This window comes from Pieris brassicae, chromosome 1 (genome assembly GCF_905147105.1).
Source record: "Pieris brassicae chromosome 1, ilPieBrab1.1, whole genome shotgun sequence".
NCBI lineage: Eukaryota > Metazoa > Arthropoda > Insecta > Lepidoptera > Pieridae > Pieris > Pieris brassicae.
The window spans coordinates 924,357-944,272 of NC_059665.1; the positions used below are offsets into that span (position 1 = coordinate 924,357).

The 19,916-nt window shown below is 34.2% G+C and overlaps 1 protein-coding gene across 2 annotated transcripts in view; it reads left to right on the plus strand.

Annotated features, from left to right (window-relative positions):
- LOC123708138 (protein timeless homolog) overlaps nucleotides 1-19,195 on the plus strand; it is a 28,709-nt gene extending 9,514 nt beyond the window's left edge. The window contains exons 11-22 of one of the 2 annotated variants that reach the window (XM_045658684.1): nucleotides 451-560; nucleotides 1,260-1,304; nucleotides 1,421-1,487; nucleotides 3,032-3,230; nucleotides 4,809-4,957; nucleotides 9,092-9,186; nucleotides 12,244-12,450; nucleotides 14,957-15,094; nucleotides 15,384-15,548; nucleotides 17,360-17,553; nucleotides 17,823-18,276; nucleotides 19,101-19,195. In XM_045658684.1, coding sequence (XP_045514640.1) covers nucleotides 451-560; nucleotides 1,260-1,304; nucleotides 1,421-1,487; nucleotides 3,032-3,230; nucleotides 4,809-4,957; nucleotides 9,092-9,186; nucleotides 12,244-12,450; nucleotides 14,957-15,094; nucleotides 15,384-15,548; nucleotides 17,360-17,553; nucleotides 17,823-18,276; nucleotides 19,101-19,183 — 1,906 coding nt within the window. In that variant the 3' untranslated portion in view covers nucleotides 19,184-19,195. Of the gene's footprint in view, nucleotides 1-450; nucleotides 561-1,256; nucleotides 1,305-1,420; nucleotides 1,488-3,031; nucleotides 3,231-4,808; nucleotides 4,958-9,091; nucleotides 9,187-12,243; nucleotides 12,451-14,956; nucleotides 15,095-15,383; nucleotides 15,549-17,359; nucleotides 17,554-17,822; nucleotides 18,277-19,100 lie in introns of both variants that reach the window. The other variant, XM_045658677.1, reaches the window with a different exon arrangement.
- Nucleotides 19,196-19,916: the final 721 nt, after the last annotated feature.

The following is a 19,916-nucleotide window of genomic DNA, read 5'->3' on the forward strand; positions in this document are numbered from 1 at the left end:
TATGCCTTGACGTCCAATTATAAAACTTTATCATGGATAAAACTATAAACACGAATGGCCAAATCTATTAATTTAAATATTCACAGGGTCACTGTAAGATGTTGTTAGGTTAGTTAATTACGTAATAACTTAAGACAGATGGTCCCTTAAGTGGGGACTGAATAAATTAACCGACTTGGTATTACAAGGATTATAACGTTTACGGTAGGAGAACCGAACCAAGTAATGTCATGATGTCATTTTTATGATTACGAAGACTCAAATAAAACGCATCAGGATTCAAAATAAAGGCCTTAAAACGCCGGCAACGTACCTGCGAGCCTTCTAGCAATGTGAATGTCAACGGGTATCAATTACATTAGATGCGCGTCCAGCCAGTTTGCCTCCTGTTTCATAAAAAAATTGCTCCTGCTCATGTTTTAATTTGAAAGGTATTCTCAATAATTTTAGGGAAGTGTGGCCCGAGGAAGGTATATTTGGCACTGTAGGCATCCAGGAACACGAAGAGTTGGATATGTTGGAAACTATTTATAATACGGATTTGGGAGTGGAAAGTGACGGTAAATTAATTTAGTTGTATTAAAATAAATTTTGATCTTAATTATTGAAAGTGAAATTTAGTAATTTATTGAGTTTTTTGCTTATCAGTATTCCTACACTAACTTATTATACAATATATAAACAATTACGTTACGTACATTGCTTTTCTTTTGGTATTTTTATTAAATGAAAGAGTTTTGTAACATATACCGTTGATATAGTACTATTTGTGATGCTCACTAAACAAATAAATAAAATATAGTTAACAATGATTACCTACTTATAATATATATACTTATCATTATCAAAGCCGTTAAATCTACTAAAAGATACACGAGTTAATTTAATATATCTTTTTGCTGGTAATTTGTGTTATAATCTAATGCATAACATTGCAAAACATAATATTGGTTTTTTATATTCCTCTTTTTTTATTCATGATTTATTTTAGTCAATCAAATCTTTTATCTATTAAACAATTTGACCGTTACATTTTTTATATTATTTTCATAAGCTGATTTAATTTGGTTTTGGCTTCAATTTCTGAGAGAATACAATGGATTGTGTACCGCAAAGGTGTCTTAAAAATTTATCAAATATGACATACAATAGTTTTGTTTAGTAAAACTTTTATTTCTATAAATCAGTCGTACAACTAATTCCAAAACAATGATTTTCTAAAAAAAGTATGCTAAGTGAACATTTTTTTATTTAAGAAGCCGTTCTAGAACCAGAAGAAGAAAATTCGGAATATGACGAAGAAGGTAATTTTTAACTTTATTTTCTACATTTTTTTCCCATATCAAAGTAGTTCTTTTTTTTAAAAATCACTAACATTGTATCACATATGTATCAACATTCTCCTTGTAATTCTTATTAGACGAGGAAGAGGACAGAACAACATCCGTTGTGGAAATGGAGTTTGATTTTCAAGACTTCATGCAAAGGTATGTTTGTTTTTAAACTGAATGTAAATCTAATTTAACGTTTCATATAAGAATTTTAAATCGATTTATCAGTATGGGCCTCAGATTCCTGTATCTGTTTCATGATCATTTGTCAATCTATGTAGATGATCGGTGATAGGTGGTGCCTAGGGAATGCAATCCCGATCTCGCGGGATCTCGATCTCGCGGGATCCCGATCTCGCGGGATCTCGATCTCGCGAGATCCCATGTAATTTTTCGGGATCAGTCCCGAAGCATAATATGACGAGATCCCGTTCGAGATTGACGGGATTGGGCTGCAATGGTCAGCGGTTCTACACACATCCGCTCGGGACGCTTCACGCGACATTGAACAATACATAGGGTATATTGCATTGGACATTAGATGCCGGTTAGCAGATAGCACTCTTGATACACTTTAGAAGATACTCTTTTTTTAGAAGTTACTTTCAAAATCACCAATTTTAATCTCCTTGAGCTATACCTTTACTTTTGTTTTGATTATGTTCATGTAACTAAAATTGTTAGTTGTTTAGTTAGTAATATTAAAGGATAAAGGCTTTTGTTTTCTTTCAAATAATATTTTATTTTAATTAACCTCACTATCACAAACATGCAGTTTTCATCGTATTCAGTCACGTGAATTATTTTTTTAAACTATACGAGATCCCGAAAATTTCGGGATCCCGCCAGATTGATAATTCTAATCCCGCGGGATCTCGAGTCGGGATTGCATTCCCTAGTGGTGCCTGACATTAGCCGTAAACATTTTTTGGGTCTAATTCAAGCCGGGTTCCTCACGTTTTCTTCACCGTTCGAGCTAATCTAATTGCGCAGATAAAAATAAAGCCCATTTCTACTTAGCCGGGGATCGAACCTACTACCTCGGAAATGAGAGTCGCTCGCTGAAGCCACTAGGCCAATACACAATAATGGTTACCTATTATTAAGCTGCAGCAGGGCACACGAGAACAGGGCTGAATAACGAATTAGTTGTTTTATAAGCGTTTTTAAGAAAAGGTGACTTTTGTAAGGCTTAGATTATTAAACAACATAATATAGTATTTATTTATTTATTAACACTTCGCTACATTCAGAAATATAATATAATTAAATGAAAAGGAAGGCAACTGGCCTTATTGGTTTGTGAGAAAAAAAACATTGATAATTTATTGTTCAGTGAGCAGTGTTGGCCTAGTGGCTTCAACGTGCGACTGTCATCCCTGAGGTTCGATCCTCGGCTGTGCACCAATGGATTTTCATTCTATGTGCACATTTACTCACTCGAACGGTGAAGGAAAACATCGGGAGGAAACCGGCTTGCCAGACCCAAAAAGTCGACACTGTTATTAACAAATGATCATGAAACAGATACAGAAATCTGAGGCCAAGACCTAAAAAGGTTGCAGCGCCATTGATTTTTTATTTATTGTCCAATTACAAAAAAAAATTGTTTCAATTTTTTTAGTAGTGTGGATGCCGATACACATAGCTTTAATCCGTTTAAAAAATGTTTTCTTAATACCCAAATAAATCTTTTTAAGATTCTGCCATCCACGCGTAGTGAGTGCCTGCGTGTCCTTATTAGAGTGTTTCGAAAAGAACACGCCATACACAAACCACTGTATAACCAAAATGCTGCACAGAATTGCGTGGGATTGCAGAAGACCAGCCATGATGTTCCAGGCCTCACTGTTTTTGATATTTCAAAGGGTATTGACGAATAACATTCAACATTTTAAGGTAAGCATAGATGATAAAGTATTTTTTTCTGTTTTATAAAACGGCCCAAACAAGCCTCTTGTCTATTTGTTCTAGTTAACCTTTTTAACTGACCTTTTTAGCTGAGTTTCATCATCGGACGTCGAGGCAGAATACGAAATTCCACCCGTATCACCTCGACGTCCGCCGTTCCACAACTGAGCGTATTTCAAGGCAATTTTTGCCGCGCACCACCACTATGTGGAACCAGCTGCGCACTGAAGTATTTCCGAACCAATTCGACTTAGGGTCCTTTAACAAAAGAGCGTACCAATTCTTGAAAGGCCGGCAAGGCACTCGCGAGCGCTCTGGTATTGAGTATCCATGAGGGGCAGTATCACTTAACATCTGGTGAGCCTCCTGCCCGTTTGCCAAAAAGAAGAAGAAAAAAGAGTTTTCTTTAAAATATAATAATAAATATATGAAACACAAAAAATTGCCGCTCGTAGTGTATGCGCAAATACCAGAATAGCATTCGATCTAATAAAATTATTGTTTAAAACATCTTATAACTAAGATAACATTAGGGGTAGTGAGTTTGCGACGCTGGATTAACAAGAAACTAACTTGACTTATTGAAGAGTTCGTAAATCTAAGTGACACTTATCTTATTGGAGTTATCAAAAACGAGAATGTTCAAATACAATTTATAAGTGTAGTCAAAACTCATATTGGCTTCAAGTGTGTGATTTGTTATATTGTATTTACACATGTACCAATTATTAACTAATATATATATGTCACTTAACTAATGTCAGGTTACATAACTAACGTATCATTTATTTTAATCACGAAAATTATATACTTTTAATTATTTCGTACTATGTATATTTACATATTACGGTACTGCTATGAAGAATCTTTATACGAACCTTTGAAATTCCTAAGGTCTTAGTGCTCCCAGCGTTGGTTCTCTGTAACTTCCAATAGTAGTTGGGATCCTGACTTCATACGTCAGTCTTTGTACCACACGATCATCGCGTCAATTCTACAGATATTAAGAGAATGGAAATTGGATACAAAGTCGTCTTTATTGGAAGTTACTACTTATCTAATTGTATATTCTGCTCACTCAAGCTTTCTGACATAAAAGATTGCAGAAATTTCTTCCACGTGTGTGATAGTAACTGAGCGTTTTAAAGGCATAGACGATAAAGTGTTTTTTTTCTGTTTTATAAAACGGCCCAAACAAGCCTCTTGTCTATTTGTTCTAGTTAACCTTTTTAACTGACCTTTTTAGCTGAGTTTCATCATCGGACGTCGAGGCAGAATACAAAATTCCACCCGTATCACCTCGACGTCCGCCGTTCCACGACTGAGCGTTTCTCAAGGCAATTTTTGCCGCGCACCACCGCTATGTGGAACCAGCTGCCCACTGAAGTATTTCCGAACCATTCGACTCAGGGTCATCGGTTCATGGGCGATATCTGAAGGCTTTCCGATTGCATCGTGTAATATAAAAAAGTAAACAAGACATTATTAAAAGCATCCCGAGAGAACTGCATCGAAAAATAAAATGTTAATACGATATTCGTGTTCATTAAATAAAATGTTATACAGGAATTGGAAAAATTCGCGATTTACGTTATAAGGAAATTTACGGATATTGCATCGCGCAGTCCGAAGGCTTTCATCGAACTCCTGTTCTGGACCAACTCGAAGGACGCGGTCGAAGTTGAGTGCGGATACGATCTTTATAACGACCAACGGTAAGTGCTAAGTATTTGAATACGAGCAGAAATTCAATTTCATTCGTATAGCTGACCTTTACCAAGATTCTATATTATTTATATAATACATTTAAAGAACTACACGAGTTCCCAAATAACTCACCGATAAGATTGAGCGTTCGAGCGTTGAGTGTTAAACGATCTAGGTCTGGATATAGTTGTTGTTATTTGTTTTTTTGGTTTAATTGGTTTTTTATCTCTTCGTGTATGTTATGTTTGCCATAAGTGCTTGTCACAGTAAATATTGTGTTTTCTTTTCTTTTACCATGTATTAGTGTGTCGAACGTATAGAGATGAATAAATAACAAAGGGGCAAGTTAATTTTATTCGTCACATCTGCTCTCTTTTGAATCGCCAATATTTGGCTTCACAATGATACTGCATTGTCCTTACAAGGTATACCTTGTTGTTGATATTGAAACAATGAGTTTAATATATTTATTTACTAGTTTGCAATGCTCCACTGATAAATTGAGGCATAAATACTTTATGAGACAAACAAACACAAAGAGCTAACATAGTTTCATATACTATAAAAAAAACAAAAGGAAAATTGATTTCAAAGTGTGGGGAGCAACTGTGGTATGTCCAGACAGAGCTTGTGAGTTTTGGCCACGTGTTCTTCTGAATACTGAATTCTGAAATACTTTGAGTATCTTTAGGGTACACGAAATTTAGTTAAACGTTGGGAGAAAATCGATCTTATTTATAACTATATATTTAGTGCCAACGACGTAATAAGTAAAATTAAAGACCCCTTAAATTTCGACCAAAATCAACAATGTGTAGTTCATATTATACAAACATTTTGATACATGCAAGATATATTACATAGTAGGTTAAAATTTTAGTCCAAAAGACACACTTTTTTTCTTACACAAACCACCTGGCTAGCGTTTTAGGTCGTCGTTCCTATAGCTTTTGGAGTCGTCCTATACTTACTTCCTTGTGGTAAACGATATATCAATATTTTTTTAAGATTCTCCAATGACATCTTAAAGTGTTTGTTGTATGTTGCCTAGTTTCGTATGTTTTCGAAACACCACTGGACGAAAGTATGTTAATCTTTTTTATAAAAAAATATTGTGTAAACTGAAATTCTTCACCATGTGAAAATACCTTTGAGTCATTTTTTAACTTGTAATAGTGCCTAGAAATTGGCTTTTGACAACCCAATATCCATTTTATATACATTAATTTAATATGTATGTAAATAAAACTTATTTTGTTGGGAATTATTTTATGAATTAACTATGATAGTACAATCAGTATTTGGATGCAATCCAAGGCCGACTCATAACTTAGAATCACAGCTCCCACTAGCTTTGGCAAACGGCTTTGCTTGCGTGAATTATGTCCTACATGGTAGGGGGTGACTGGGGACGAATTAACACTATCTTAGTCCATATATTGTGGCTTGTTTGCGTACAAAATGTCTACGCAATTTGAAGGGAATTGCTGTTAAAAGTTCTGCCTTAGATAAATTTGTAGTAACATTTGTGCTTATTGTGGCTGCTTATTGTGGGTACATGTCTATCAAACAAATGATTATTTTAGTTGATGCTAATTTTCTAAGCCTATTTCGTAGCTCTTTGCAAGATAGAGTATTGTTTCATTATAAAATTATATATTGATAGATTTTTTCATAGGCCGTACCATCAGCGACTTCATTTAAAAAAAAAAACCTTTTTTAAATTCCTATCTGGTACCTAATTAAGGCAACAAGTACTGAAATTGACAGTGTAATATTCATATTGTGTTTTTGTTTGTAATATTTACCATATGACAATTATGTATTTGTAACAAATACATTAGCATTACATACGATGTGGTAAACTTAAATTAATTAGTTTAGAAAAATATACAATGGGTTATTTGATAAGATTTAAAAAACCTTTTAAAAATTATTTATTACGCACACAAATCGTTAATTTTAATTGTTAAGTATTGGTCATAAAAAAACGATTTCAAGACCGGCCAAAACGCTCTCTAGACAAGATGGCGTCGAAGAAGTTCCTACGACGTATGGTGCTTGTTAACGCGTAAACAAACGTCAAGTTTTTACAAATTATAGTCATTCATTAATTACGCAAAATTAAGCAAGAGGTGCTTGAATTAGACAGGCGAAGACAATTACTGTCATGCTATGTCATCGTCAAATCGAATAATAATCTGTGCCCAGATTGTCATTTGACTGATTCAATACAATCAATATTTTTTTTTGTGCAAACGGCCAGGATGTTTGATGAATATTTGATTATTTTAGTACATGACGCTTTTCATCTATGTTTTATACAGATTACTGATAATAACAGTTTCATACTGTCAACTAGCCTATATCACTCATCATAATAAACCAAATATGAACCACTTCAACCGAAGCAGTGTTGGCTTCAGCGTGCGGCTCTCATCCCTGACGTCGTAGATTCGATCTCCATGCACCAATGGACTTACTATGCGCATTTAACATTCGCTCGAAGAAGTCGACGGCGTGTGTCAGGCTCAAAAGTGTGATCACCTTCTTGATGAACATGATCATGATACAGATATCTGAGGCCTGGACCTAAAAAGGTTGTAGCGCCACTGAATTACTTTATTTTTAAATATGAGCCATGAAATTTCCCGCCTTCCCATAAGCCATTTTAAACCATTAATCTTGATAGACGTAAGCTATGAAACCATTCCCGGCGGTCAAATTTAATCTGAGCAGAGCAAACAAAGAAAAATGTTTTTCCCGTAACTTTTTGATTACGCAAATTCGTAATTAAGAGTAGACGAAAACAAATTGCCCCGAATTGTTATAGCTTGTTTTTTTTACATGAATATTTTTCAGACAATTTCTGGTAATATTTGGAGGCGTGGCTAACAGATAAGCTAACTTTGATACGTCAAAAGCGTATTGGTTTTGACATTCGAAAGTCACTTAGCGTTAAGTCTTATCTTTTATCTATCTTTACCGTAACCAGCAAGTTTTTTACCCATTTACTGTTCAGTCTTAGGCACGGAAGGCTGACCGACTTGCCTAGGTCAAGATGCCAAACAAACCTAAGACCAAATCCCAGAACGCTATTGAACTTGATTAATTGTTGCTCCAGTCAGGTTTGAATAATATTACCTCATGGTGTATGTTCAATGGAATGGGGCTGAATGTGGAAAAATATTTTTCACTAATAATAACGTATTAGTAACAAAATATTAAGAAAAAACTAAACTTAACTAATAAAATACTAAAAAAATTAACATTTACTTTTAAATTTAAAATTATGTAAATAATTATAAGTTTATAATAATAAAACATAGCTTCTATCCGTTTAAAAAGTGTTTTCCTAATGTGTAAAAGCTATGTTAACAAACGACAATACTATAACAAACAACAAAATGCTAGTTCAAGAGGAGTCATCGTAACTTAGGGTTACTTTTTTACAATAAACTTACATTTACTGAAACAAAACGCAAGAGTCTCATGCGCAGCATACTGGAATTAGGTACAGTTGACCCAGACCGCATATGTTGCCAATTTTTACTGTCTCCAGTAGCATTTTGGAAAAAGAGTTGTCAATATACGAAACTAGGCTAGGCACTTTATGATGTTGTCATTTGGGAATCGTAGAAAATTAATTGATATATCGTTTGCGTTGAACATAACATTTATTACTAACGAAACATACATAGAAACACACAAAATAATAATCAAAATAGAAAAATAATAATGGAAAGAAAAAAAGGAATAATGTACATTTTAGGAGTGTAATGCGTGCGTGCTGTGGAGCAGACGTGTTCAATAGCGCTGGTCATTCTGCCAGAGACCACAACAGTTAGATATTTATGAATAAAATGGATTGCTCTAATCTGTAAACTACTGCTAACGAGCTAGCTCTGGATATCCATAGTCCCTGCTTTGTATCAATTTTCCTTTAGTTTTTATAATTTATGATTACATTATCTTCGCGTTTATTATGTTTGCTCATATGTGTTCGTAACATTAAATCTTGTATATTTATTTATGTATCAGTGTATCAGTGTGCTGATCGTTGGCAAGCGGGTAAGTAAAATTTTAAAGGTTATAAAGTATAATTACGGATTGTAAGGAATCTTTTATGTGTTTCTCTTTAGTGGCAAAGAAGGCAAGCACTCCTGGTCTGAAGAACAAGAAGAGGAATTACGTAAACTCTATATGGAAAACCAGGCGAATCCAGTGAATGAACAAGGTAATAGTTTTAGGTTCTCATAAAATGAAATTTTCTCTAATACAAATAATTTTTCGTATCACCTCGACGTCCGTCATTCCACAACTGAGCGTGTTTTATAGCAGTTTGTTTTTTTCACGCACCACCACTGTGTGGAAGCAGCTGCCCACTGAAGTATTTCCGAACCAATTCTACTTAGGGTCCTTCAAGAAAAAAGTGTCCGATTCTTAAAAGGCTGATCCGTATGGCAATGTCAGTGTCCATGGGCACTTAACATCATCCTCCTGCCCGTTTGCCTCCTATTACATTTTTTTAATATCATAATCCTAGAACGTGGCTTATTCTTAACACAAATAATTTTCTTTATTTATCAAAAACTTATAATCATAACCGACTATCTAACATCAATGAGCAGAGGCGATGAGAATTTGGCGAATTTGATCGTGGTTGATAAAATGCAAAAGTTCACGGTTCTCCAACTAGATGGACCGATCAAGTGAAAGACTCTTTGTCCTCAAAATTATACACTGTTATAAGAGGAGCTGAAAAGCAAGCGATAGAAACAGATTGTCTGCTCCAGATAGTTCCTTGCTGACTGAAGAGAGATTCACGTATAAATATATAATAATAATTACAATATAGTTCATGATATATTGCTATATCTGTTTCTGACATAAATTAAATAACAAATATCAAAAACCTCAAAATATAATAACTAAAAATATTATTAAAATGCCCTTTAGGCAATTAGGTTCCGAAGCTAAGCGTTCCCCCCTTGAATAGCTAGACTAATTCTTTATCCGAGGTAGCTGCCAGGTCTTCGGTCTCCTGTGATGTCGACTAACCTTTTTACTGATTTCTAAAAAAGCCTTATAGCGCTATGACCCCACGGACCAAGGGTCTCGACACCGAATGGGACAAAATCATATTAGCCTAGACACCTGTGGTACAGTTTATATTTTATTGTTCCATATATAGATATGATTCAAATGTCGAAGGCAGTATTTAGTCGACATCTTTACTAACGGGACACTGTGCAGCTGAAGATGAAAAATTAATATGGCCTATGTGAACCGTGGTCCAAAGTTCAAAATTGGCATTTTAATAAGTAATGTTCTTGGTTAGGTTAGTCACCTCGTATTTCATGACTATAGTCAGTCTCAAATGTTGACTGATAAGGTATATATATAGTTATTTAGACGGAAACCAATCAAAACTTGTATCGTATAGTATCGTGAGAAATCACAAAATGCTAAGCTTTTGGTTACGTTTTTCAATAGAAGTATTTCCGAACAAATTTTACTTAGAATCTTGAAATGAGTCTACTGTTACATAAAAAAAATATTGACAAAAGCCATATTAATCTCAAACTCCAGTGCCGCTAAGACCTTTCTGTATCTGTTTTGTTAGTCTTTTTAATAGGCAAGAAGATGATCGGCCTTCTGCGCATGACACGGTGTCTTGATTTCGAAACCGTAACTTCGCAAGTCCATCGCTGCACCACCGTGACTCAGCCAGACCTCAGTATTGAAAGTCACTGAAATCACGGGCTCTAGTCTTAAATATTTTAGTGTATTAATTATGCGTGCATTACTTAATTTAAGGCGGGTGGAACTGCAGGGAACAACTAGTATGCAAGTATGTGGTCATATGGTTGCGACTGTCCAAATCAGTTTGTATTCTGTCAGCGGTCAGCCTCAAGGCGTTTGTGTTATGTTGGCTCATGGTTTTAATGTGTATACTAATACGAACCTTTTACGAATAAACGCAAAAAAGAATATTTCAAAAGTTATTTCATCATTAGAATTTTATCTCTGGTCGCCTATTTACATATTTAAAAAAAATATTCGTCCGGCCCCTACAGACTACACATTTTATTTGGTATCCAGTTGCGGGTTTATAGATTTTTTTAAGCAGAGTCTGTGAATTTTGATCCGCCCTCGCGTCTACAATTGTCATGTAATACAATCCAAAAAATTCGTTGAAGTTGCACGTAAAATTTGATTTTTGATTTTGATTATACACAAACCATCCAGTTCGTAGCATCCAGCATGTAGTAGGACTGACATGTATAGATAGATAGGGGATGAGGGAAGGATATACATTTTCTGAAAAAAAATGTGTTTCAGACTTCTGAGAGAGAATTTGTTAACATCAGAAAGCGTCAATATCAGTTTGATTACTATTAGGTAACGAATAAAAAATCGAACCCCAAATTTGCCGCCTCAAAAATCTGCCGCCCTTGGCTCCAACCTATTCAGCGTGCTCTTTGGGGGGGGGGGGGGGGGTGTCTCTATGATTGATTGGAAACAGTCTCGTGAAGAGTGTCTTGTCATGTATAGCTACGCTTTCGTAGTCGCAATACCATCTACTTATGTCACCAACACGCCTTTTTTAACTATTCTTTAAATAATAATTTATTAACGTTTACGTTCAAAATTGTCCATTATAATCTAACACGTTTAAATGACACTAAAATACTAAATTATTTCCACTATGCATTAAAATTTGCTATACGTAGTTCACACGACACTTAGTCGGGAAACGTTCAATTATTAGCGTAAAAGCACTTCACGGTTAACGACACTAGAATCTTGAATAAGGCGAAATGAATCTTAAGTTTCAAGCAACAGTTATTCTTGGAAATTAATATAATTTTCCGTGAGAACGTGGAATTATTTACTCGGACACTAAAGTAATGCAAAGGTATATTTTTGTTTAATATTAAAGGGAATTAATTCTTTTCTCTCAGAGATGTCTGAGCCTCGTGGTCATCAAGGAGACGTCTTTTTCCATTTATGACCAGCGCCTCGTATAACAGTGTTCAGTTTTGAAGCCTTCTGTGTCACCAACCCCGATTGGTTTCTCCTAGTTAAAAAAATTGTATCCAAGACTTAAATGGACCGAAAGCGAACTATTTTCATTTTACTATTCACAATTTGTCTTATGTACGTGTATAATATGTAGCCATAGAACGTTTCTTCGCCCAACGCTTTTCCTTCTTAAGGGGCCTTTCCTTCTTAGGTTAGAGAGCAATTAGGATAATAAAGTTTTCATATGAAAAAAATATTTCCATAGATGTCATAGAATGGATCCTAGACAACCTTATCGATCAAACCAAGACCAGGCGTGGCGTGATAAAGAAGTTAAAGGAACTAGGTCTAATATTCCGCGCTCCCACCAAGAAGAGTAACAAGGAGAGAAGAGAACGAGTACCAAAGGAGTTTACGGAAGAAGAAGATGAGATGTTAAGAGGACTTTGGGAGCAGTTTGGGGAAACTGACGGTAAGTTTAATGTTGGTTATTTTTTATATATATATATATATATATATATAAGATTCATTCGTACTCAGAATGGTTTGTTAAATATCTAATAATTAACATTCAGTTGGAGCAAGTTCCTCTTCAACTAGATCCAATGGTACCGATGGATGGCCACTAGGCCGATGTACTGGTCTCCGGCTATTAATCTTCCTTCACCGCCAGATTTACCGCCGACCGCCGTATCCGATGGACCATGTATATATAAATAATTATTTTTATTTCGTATTCTTACAGCTAACATAAATTATATATAAAAAAAATAAACAAAAGATATAGCTAAATACATATATAAAGGTACAAACATTTACTACCTACCTACTAAGAAATGCTGTGTTTTGTGGTGATGTGAAAGTGAGGGTATGAACGTGAAGGGGTGTATGTGTGTGTGGTGTGGGCTCATGATGCCGGTTATTTAGCGCTATGGATATTCTTAATACTCCACGGTAGCTTAAACGAGTCAAGTCTGAAATAATGATCGTTGTTTGCAATAATATATAACCAAAATTAAAAACAGTTATCTAACTAAAGAACGATACAACTCAAAAATATCATAATAATGCCTAATATAACAATTTGTGTCTAAGACAGTAATAAATATTTTAACCGTTATTTGTTTGAATAACTAATTATATATTAAAAAACTTCAAAGTGTTTTTAATGCCCAATTAATCAAGCTTTTCTTTAAACTTATTTTAGTATTTGAATTAAAGTGCCGTTATCAATTAATGCACAATATTAATTAACCCAACAATACACTGCAGTAAGCTTAGATAACGATTGTAACCATGAATAAATCTCTGTTTACTTGTACGACTCTGAGTGCGACTGTAAATCCTTTAAAAGTTATCCGTATCTTGCCACATCGTGGAAATAATACAACATTGGCCCATTTTACCTCGATGCCAGCCAATCGATACGGCGCAGCCACAGAGGACATTTAATAGCTACCTGGGTCTAAAACAGGAATTTTTGTGTTCTATATTTTTATTAGCTTTATCTGTATTACGTAAGTAAAGTTGTATGTATGTATATACCTACTAGACGCTCATATGGTCTGTTGCGCGTTTAGTACAACAAGCTATGAGTACTTATTATCTCAAGTATTTGCTTATATAAGGAAATTAATTACATGTGAAATCTAAAAAAAATCTAAGTTAGTCGTTTTAGTTCCCTTTCGAAATATTTTATAGTAATAAGATATTTTTTCATAAATAATTATTCAAACAGTAAATTAATTAAATATTACAAACTCCGACAAATTTTCTTATTTATATTGATTGGTATTGTATAACTAAGAGTAATTTATTTACGAGGTATGAACTATGAAGATCATAGGTTATTTTTTGAAAGTGCTACGAATACAGAATACGCTTTCAAGTTGATTAAAAAAATAGATACATAATTATGAAGTTAAGTAAACTTGTAACTAATTAAACGAACGAGCTCTTTAAACGTGACCACACTCCTATCGTAAGAGCCGGCAACCAACCTCTGAAATAGGTGTCCAGTCCATGGACACAGCTATAAGCCCGTCGCCTATAAAAAAAACACTCAAATTACAAAATTTCTGTACCGAACAAACTATCTCTTCCTGCTCTATATTTAGTGCTGGGTGACATCAAATCGATGGCACGGTCCCTCCATGGGAACCATAAAACTTTATAGCATTCGACATCTGCTCAAAATATAGCGACAACTTTTAACTCGTACACGATATATTTTTATCAAATAGAGATGAATTATTGCCGTAATTGAATGGCCGTATGTCAACCCCCTCAGTGTGAATCATATCTAAAATAAATCAGTAGCTACAAACTTTTTAGGTCTGGCCTTCAGATTTCTAAGTCATGTTAATTTGCCAATCTAATAGCAGGTGATCAGCCTACTCCTTACGATGTTTTCCATCACGAGCGAAAGTTAAATGGGCACATAGAAAGAAAGTACGTTGGTGCACAGCCAGAAATCGTAATATACGAATAACTACCAGAACCAAATAAATTCAAAATACAACACGTGACTTAAGCTATTATTTTAAACATTTGTTTAGGTATATTAATCCCAGATTTAGGGTAGCTCACATTTTACTGAAAAAGCTCACGATAAGCTCGACTGCGCATTGTGTGTTTACACGAAGCGTAGCTCATTAACGAAGTATTCTAGAGGACTTTTCCACTAACGGGATGAGAGTCGAACGCTGAAGCCAACACTGCTTATGTGAATCATATATATTGGTTGAAATAGATATAACACAGAACTAAAAATTTTAAGGCAAACCTAGACGGATGTTTTACAAATTTAATCCTAAATAATCTTCTTGAATATTATAAGACACATACCTTTAACTAGTCAGAGGCAGGTCTACACATCTACTAGAAAGGTCCTGGTTTTTTTTCGACACGAAGCTTTTGTTGTGCTAGGAATCGAATCCGATAACTTGGAGTATGATAAATATTAAATATTTTTATAGATCCAATGAGTCTTATAATTTCTCGGATGCCTCGGAAACGTCAGAAGCGTAGCTTCATAGACCGGTTACTGGAGTTAGGCATCATACAAGACAGGAAGGAGTGCCGCAAGAAGAGAGAAAAGAAAGGAGATTCTAGTGGTAAGAGATTTATTGTGTATAGGACAAACCTACATTAGAAATTTGCAGGTTGCATTTTAGTTTGTAGTGTAAAATGTTATAAAGTATGCATTTATCTTCGTTGCATACAATAGCACACAAGACTTATTAAATAAGCATGTGCAAAATCAACTACACTTAAGGAATATAGACTTTATAAAAATAATCATAAATCACGAAAATTTATGAAAAAAAGTAGTTAAAAATATGAGTTTTACATTATACAGTAACATATTATTTTGTTTATTAATATTTTATAACGCATATACAGATAGTTCATCGGATTCTGACAATGGATCTAGAAGTCCGTCACCCGTTCAAAAACAAACAAAAATGAAAACCCACGAGCCAAGAAAGAAAAACCAAAATAAAGGCAAAAATTTGGAAATCAGTGCGAATGAGATAGCGAGATTATTGGTATCGGCAGTGGAAGCGGGTAAGTTTAATATGTAAATTAATAAACCTTATAGGCCCATATCCCACAAGTAACCGAAGAAAGAACTAGACCGACCCATGGGTTGAATCCCGGTAAAACACCTAATGTTTACTGATTGTAGAAGGTACTTAAAAAATCATACACGAGCATAGTGGTCTATCAATTCTATTAAAGTCCAGTCAAAATTTATGTATTATTGTACAAACAGCCCTTTACATTCACTGCTAGTTCTCAAATAATAAATATTTTTAAAACTCTGGTGAATTCTTCACATGCTATCTCGCTACTTAAACTGTCGTGTTGCAGTCTTGATAGATGTCCAGACATTTCACATTTTAACTACTTAGTTGTTCCCGAATTGAATTTTTCGAGTTTTTTCTTATCTACAAAGTAATTAACGGATCCTTGAAATAAATGCTATATAGGCTATATATTTGATTTCCGTAACTCAAAGTTCCACGTGCTTTTAAACAATTTCGCCTATAGACTGCCACATTGACGACTAAAATTATTAATTAGTAATAATTTTACCTTAAATATTAACGAAGTCTTCAATATTCGTATACCCAATATAATATGTTTTATTTTGTAACTTAATGTTGAAATCTAGATACATCTGCTTTAAATATTAACAGACATTTTAATGATAAAACTCGACTTAGTGCTTTTATAATAATTTTACTGTAAATTTATTTTGGTTTAAAAATTGAAGATTAAAGAGCTTTAAAAATTTTCATCGCTTTAAATTTCCATTTTAATGTTTAGAAAATTACACCCACTCATACTTATCTATGGTCGTATATTATCAATGTAAATGCTTCTTGTAAATTTTGAATAAATGGAGAATCATTATTTTGTCAAACTATTATTCTTAAATATCCTTTTCACCTATACTTTAACACAAAATTGAAGTTGGAAATACATTAAAAATATATATGTCGGAGAAATACCTTCCCCAGTGACGTCATCAAAAGTGGTTGCAGATTTGGTGGGCGTCATGAGGGTAAAGCGCGAGCACAAAACACGACGATTGTAGTTTTCACAATATATTATTTACACTGATGATACACTGATATTTTATGGTAGTTATTAATAATAAATTATAAGTTTTAAGACCGAGCAGTGACCAATGCACCAATCTAGCGACCAAAACTCAGGGATCCAACTCGATCCGTCTCCACTTCAAAAAGGCCCCGTAACAACCAACGGACTGGCCTATATATAGATGGCGCTTGGACCCCACTCGAGCAAAGTGCTCTGCTCTCATTGGTCGTTTGTTTAATAACGATCACATTCTTATAAATTAGAAAAACGTAACTAATTTTAACTAAAATCACTAATTTGTTAACAGAAATATGTTTTAGGTTTTATAATATCGTAAAATCGCGTATTAAGTTAAATTAAGATTAATGCAACGTGTTTAAATGATAAAGAGAATTTAATGTGTTATTGTACAATCAACAAGCAACGCGTTGAATGGCTTCCTCCGACATATATAACATTCGAATTAGTGCAATTTTACAGTTTTTATATTAAAATATATGACCAGACGTTTCGCGCAATCACGTTACAATCAAGTCATAAATATTGAATAAACTATGTTAAATAAACTCATACCTGAGAGTTCTGTATGTAGCATGTTTGGTTCCTTTACGAGGTTTCCCTTATAAGTGTTGATTGTGCACATGAAATGGAAAGTTCATTGGTGAAGTCGTGTTTTGAATGAGTAACATCAGAGTTGAGAAGCTTAAGCCCCAGGCTCTCGATTTTCTTTATTATAACAATTATTTAAGGATATATTTAATATTTAGGGCATACCGAATCACTAAACTGGTTAGCGGAAAATTTGGAAGAGGTAGCCTTAGATCAGGAAGCGGAAGGATTCAATCCAGGAGATGAGGGTACTCCCCTAGTACCAATTTTCTCTAGTTCAGCTGAAGCGATGGAAGAAAACCTTTTCCAGACTGTTCTCAAAGCAATTGGTGTTGTTCCACCAAATGATCAGGTAAGATTTTTATGTAATGCGTGTATTTCTATGGTTAAATTTTAAAAGATATAACACACGAAATATATTGATTATATAGTAAATATTACAGATGCCTATCACCTCCACGCTCTAGGTGAACTTTTTAAATTCTCCGATAACATTTTATCTTTTTCAAATGTTAAAATATAAATGACACCTGTACTTGTATTGTTATAATTTGTAAAAATAACTAAGTTTAACATTAAAATGTCTATACTCAAATATATTTATTGTTCCGTATGTAACAGGAGTCGTATTGGCGAATTCCAAGCAGTCTCCATTACGAGACGATAAGAAAGAGACGCGAAGCAATTCTCAAAGCCGTAAACAAAGAATTAATTGTTGAAAAACCCAATGACTCGAGCGATGATGACGATCTATTTAATAATTTACGGAAAATTACTAACAATGAACAACTTGTTAAGGAACATATTAATGAAAATAATGATACTAACATAATTGAAAATAATGATGATAACATTACTGAAAATAATGACAGTGATAATAGTGATATCGATCGATCTAAAAGTAGTAAGAGTCGCAAAAGAACTCGAAGTGTGGAATCAGAGGGAAATTCGAGGAAATTGCAAAGAATCGACGAAGATGATGAAGATATTTTATCGTTTGCAAAGAAAACATTGAATCATGAAAATCTACCGGACACAGAGGATATTTTAAGCGCATTACCGTCACGTGCAAGTGGTATGTCTATTTTTAAACTGATTTTCAAAATTTTTCAAATATATTGAAATTTAGACCTTGTTTGGATTGTGTGGTGATTGTTGTCTTCAGTATTCACATTGCTAACTCTATCTTATTTTAGTAATAATAGTAAACATTTATCCACATCTAGTTCACATACAATATACAAAAAGAATTTTATTATTCTAATATACGGCCCCAGGCCCAACACTTTCTACATCGTCGACCTAGCGCTCTTTTAATCTGCCTTGTTTCTCTTTTTATGGGCAAATCCATTCGGTTACTGTTCTTGACCATCTTCCTTCCTGCCCTGAACATTTCAGTTGTAGGGCATGTTGCTCAACGGCATTTATTAATTTCGCGAAAACTTTGACTTCTCTGTTTGCCACTTAGTTCAATTCCATGAATATTTTTCCCCTTTTATATTCGCTGGAATGAACGTAATTTGGCTTTCGCTTTGTTTCAAATCCAACTCTGAATATTCGGAATACTAAAGATATAATTAATCTTAAACTAATCTTGGCGAGTTTATACAAATAAGCAAACTTTTTTGATTTATACAATCGAACCTAATTTAAAACTTATAAGTAATTTAGTCTTTACTTATAATTTTTTTAATCATAAATAACACTACTTACAGGACCCTCATAATTTGATGACTTATTTTCTGAGACGGTCTGATTGTCCTAATCGAATGTTTACTAGTTTTTGTTTCGTGGCTCGAAGGTACCACTAGCTATATTTCTAGAAATATGATGACAGGAATGACGCGCTTGTCCGTAATATTATTTTCCAAAATATTATTGTTCAAAATACATTTTCAGATAGCAGTGATGACGAAGGTATGCTTAACCTGTCGAGGAAAAAGAAAACTAGGAAAATTATTAGTGATGACGAATCGGATTAAATAAAATTTTTTTATATATGAAATCTTTCTTCTTTTTATCACTGAAACTTTTTGTAGATATATCGAATGTGTTAAGTTTATGTTTTTTTAATACTTTTAGAGATGTATCCGTTTTGTTTCCTAAATGAATAAATAAATATCGACACTCCCTCAAATATCCACCCTAACACATATATACCTAGTCTAGACATAAGTTCTGTTAAAAATGAAAATGTAATTTCAATAAAGTAAATCTCAGCAAAAAATATTCTATTCGAAATGGCCACCTTTGGCTTTTATACAGAGCTTTAATCTGTTTGGTCACGAATCTATGGATTTACGCACTGTTTCCAAGGGAAATTTCACCACTGCTTGCTCCAAAGATTTTTTCAGTTTTAAGGCGACTCAATGTCGTCGTGTCGTTTAGAGCAGGCCATGTCCTCTAAAACTGACCAAAATTGGAAGTCTAAACAGTTGAGGTCTGGATTAGATGATTGCCAGTCCCATGGCTTGAAGCCACCGTTCCGGAGTTTATAGACTGGCTGGCTGACTGCTGGAGAGTCGTTTCAGCCGTAATCCACGGTATATTTTTAAAAAGTGTATTGCTGAGCGGTTTCACAACATAGTCCAGTACTGTATCTTAGATACACTGAATTTGTATCTCCTTTTTCACAAAAATGTACTTTTGTGATAAGACATGCCCCACCAAATTATCACTGACAGATGATGGCCACCGTACCTTTCCGACCACTTG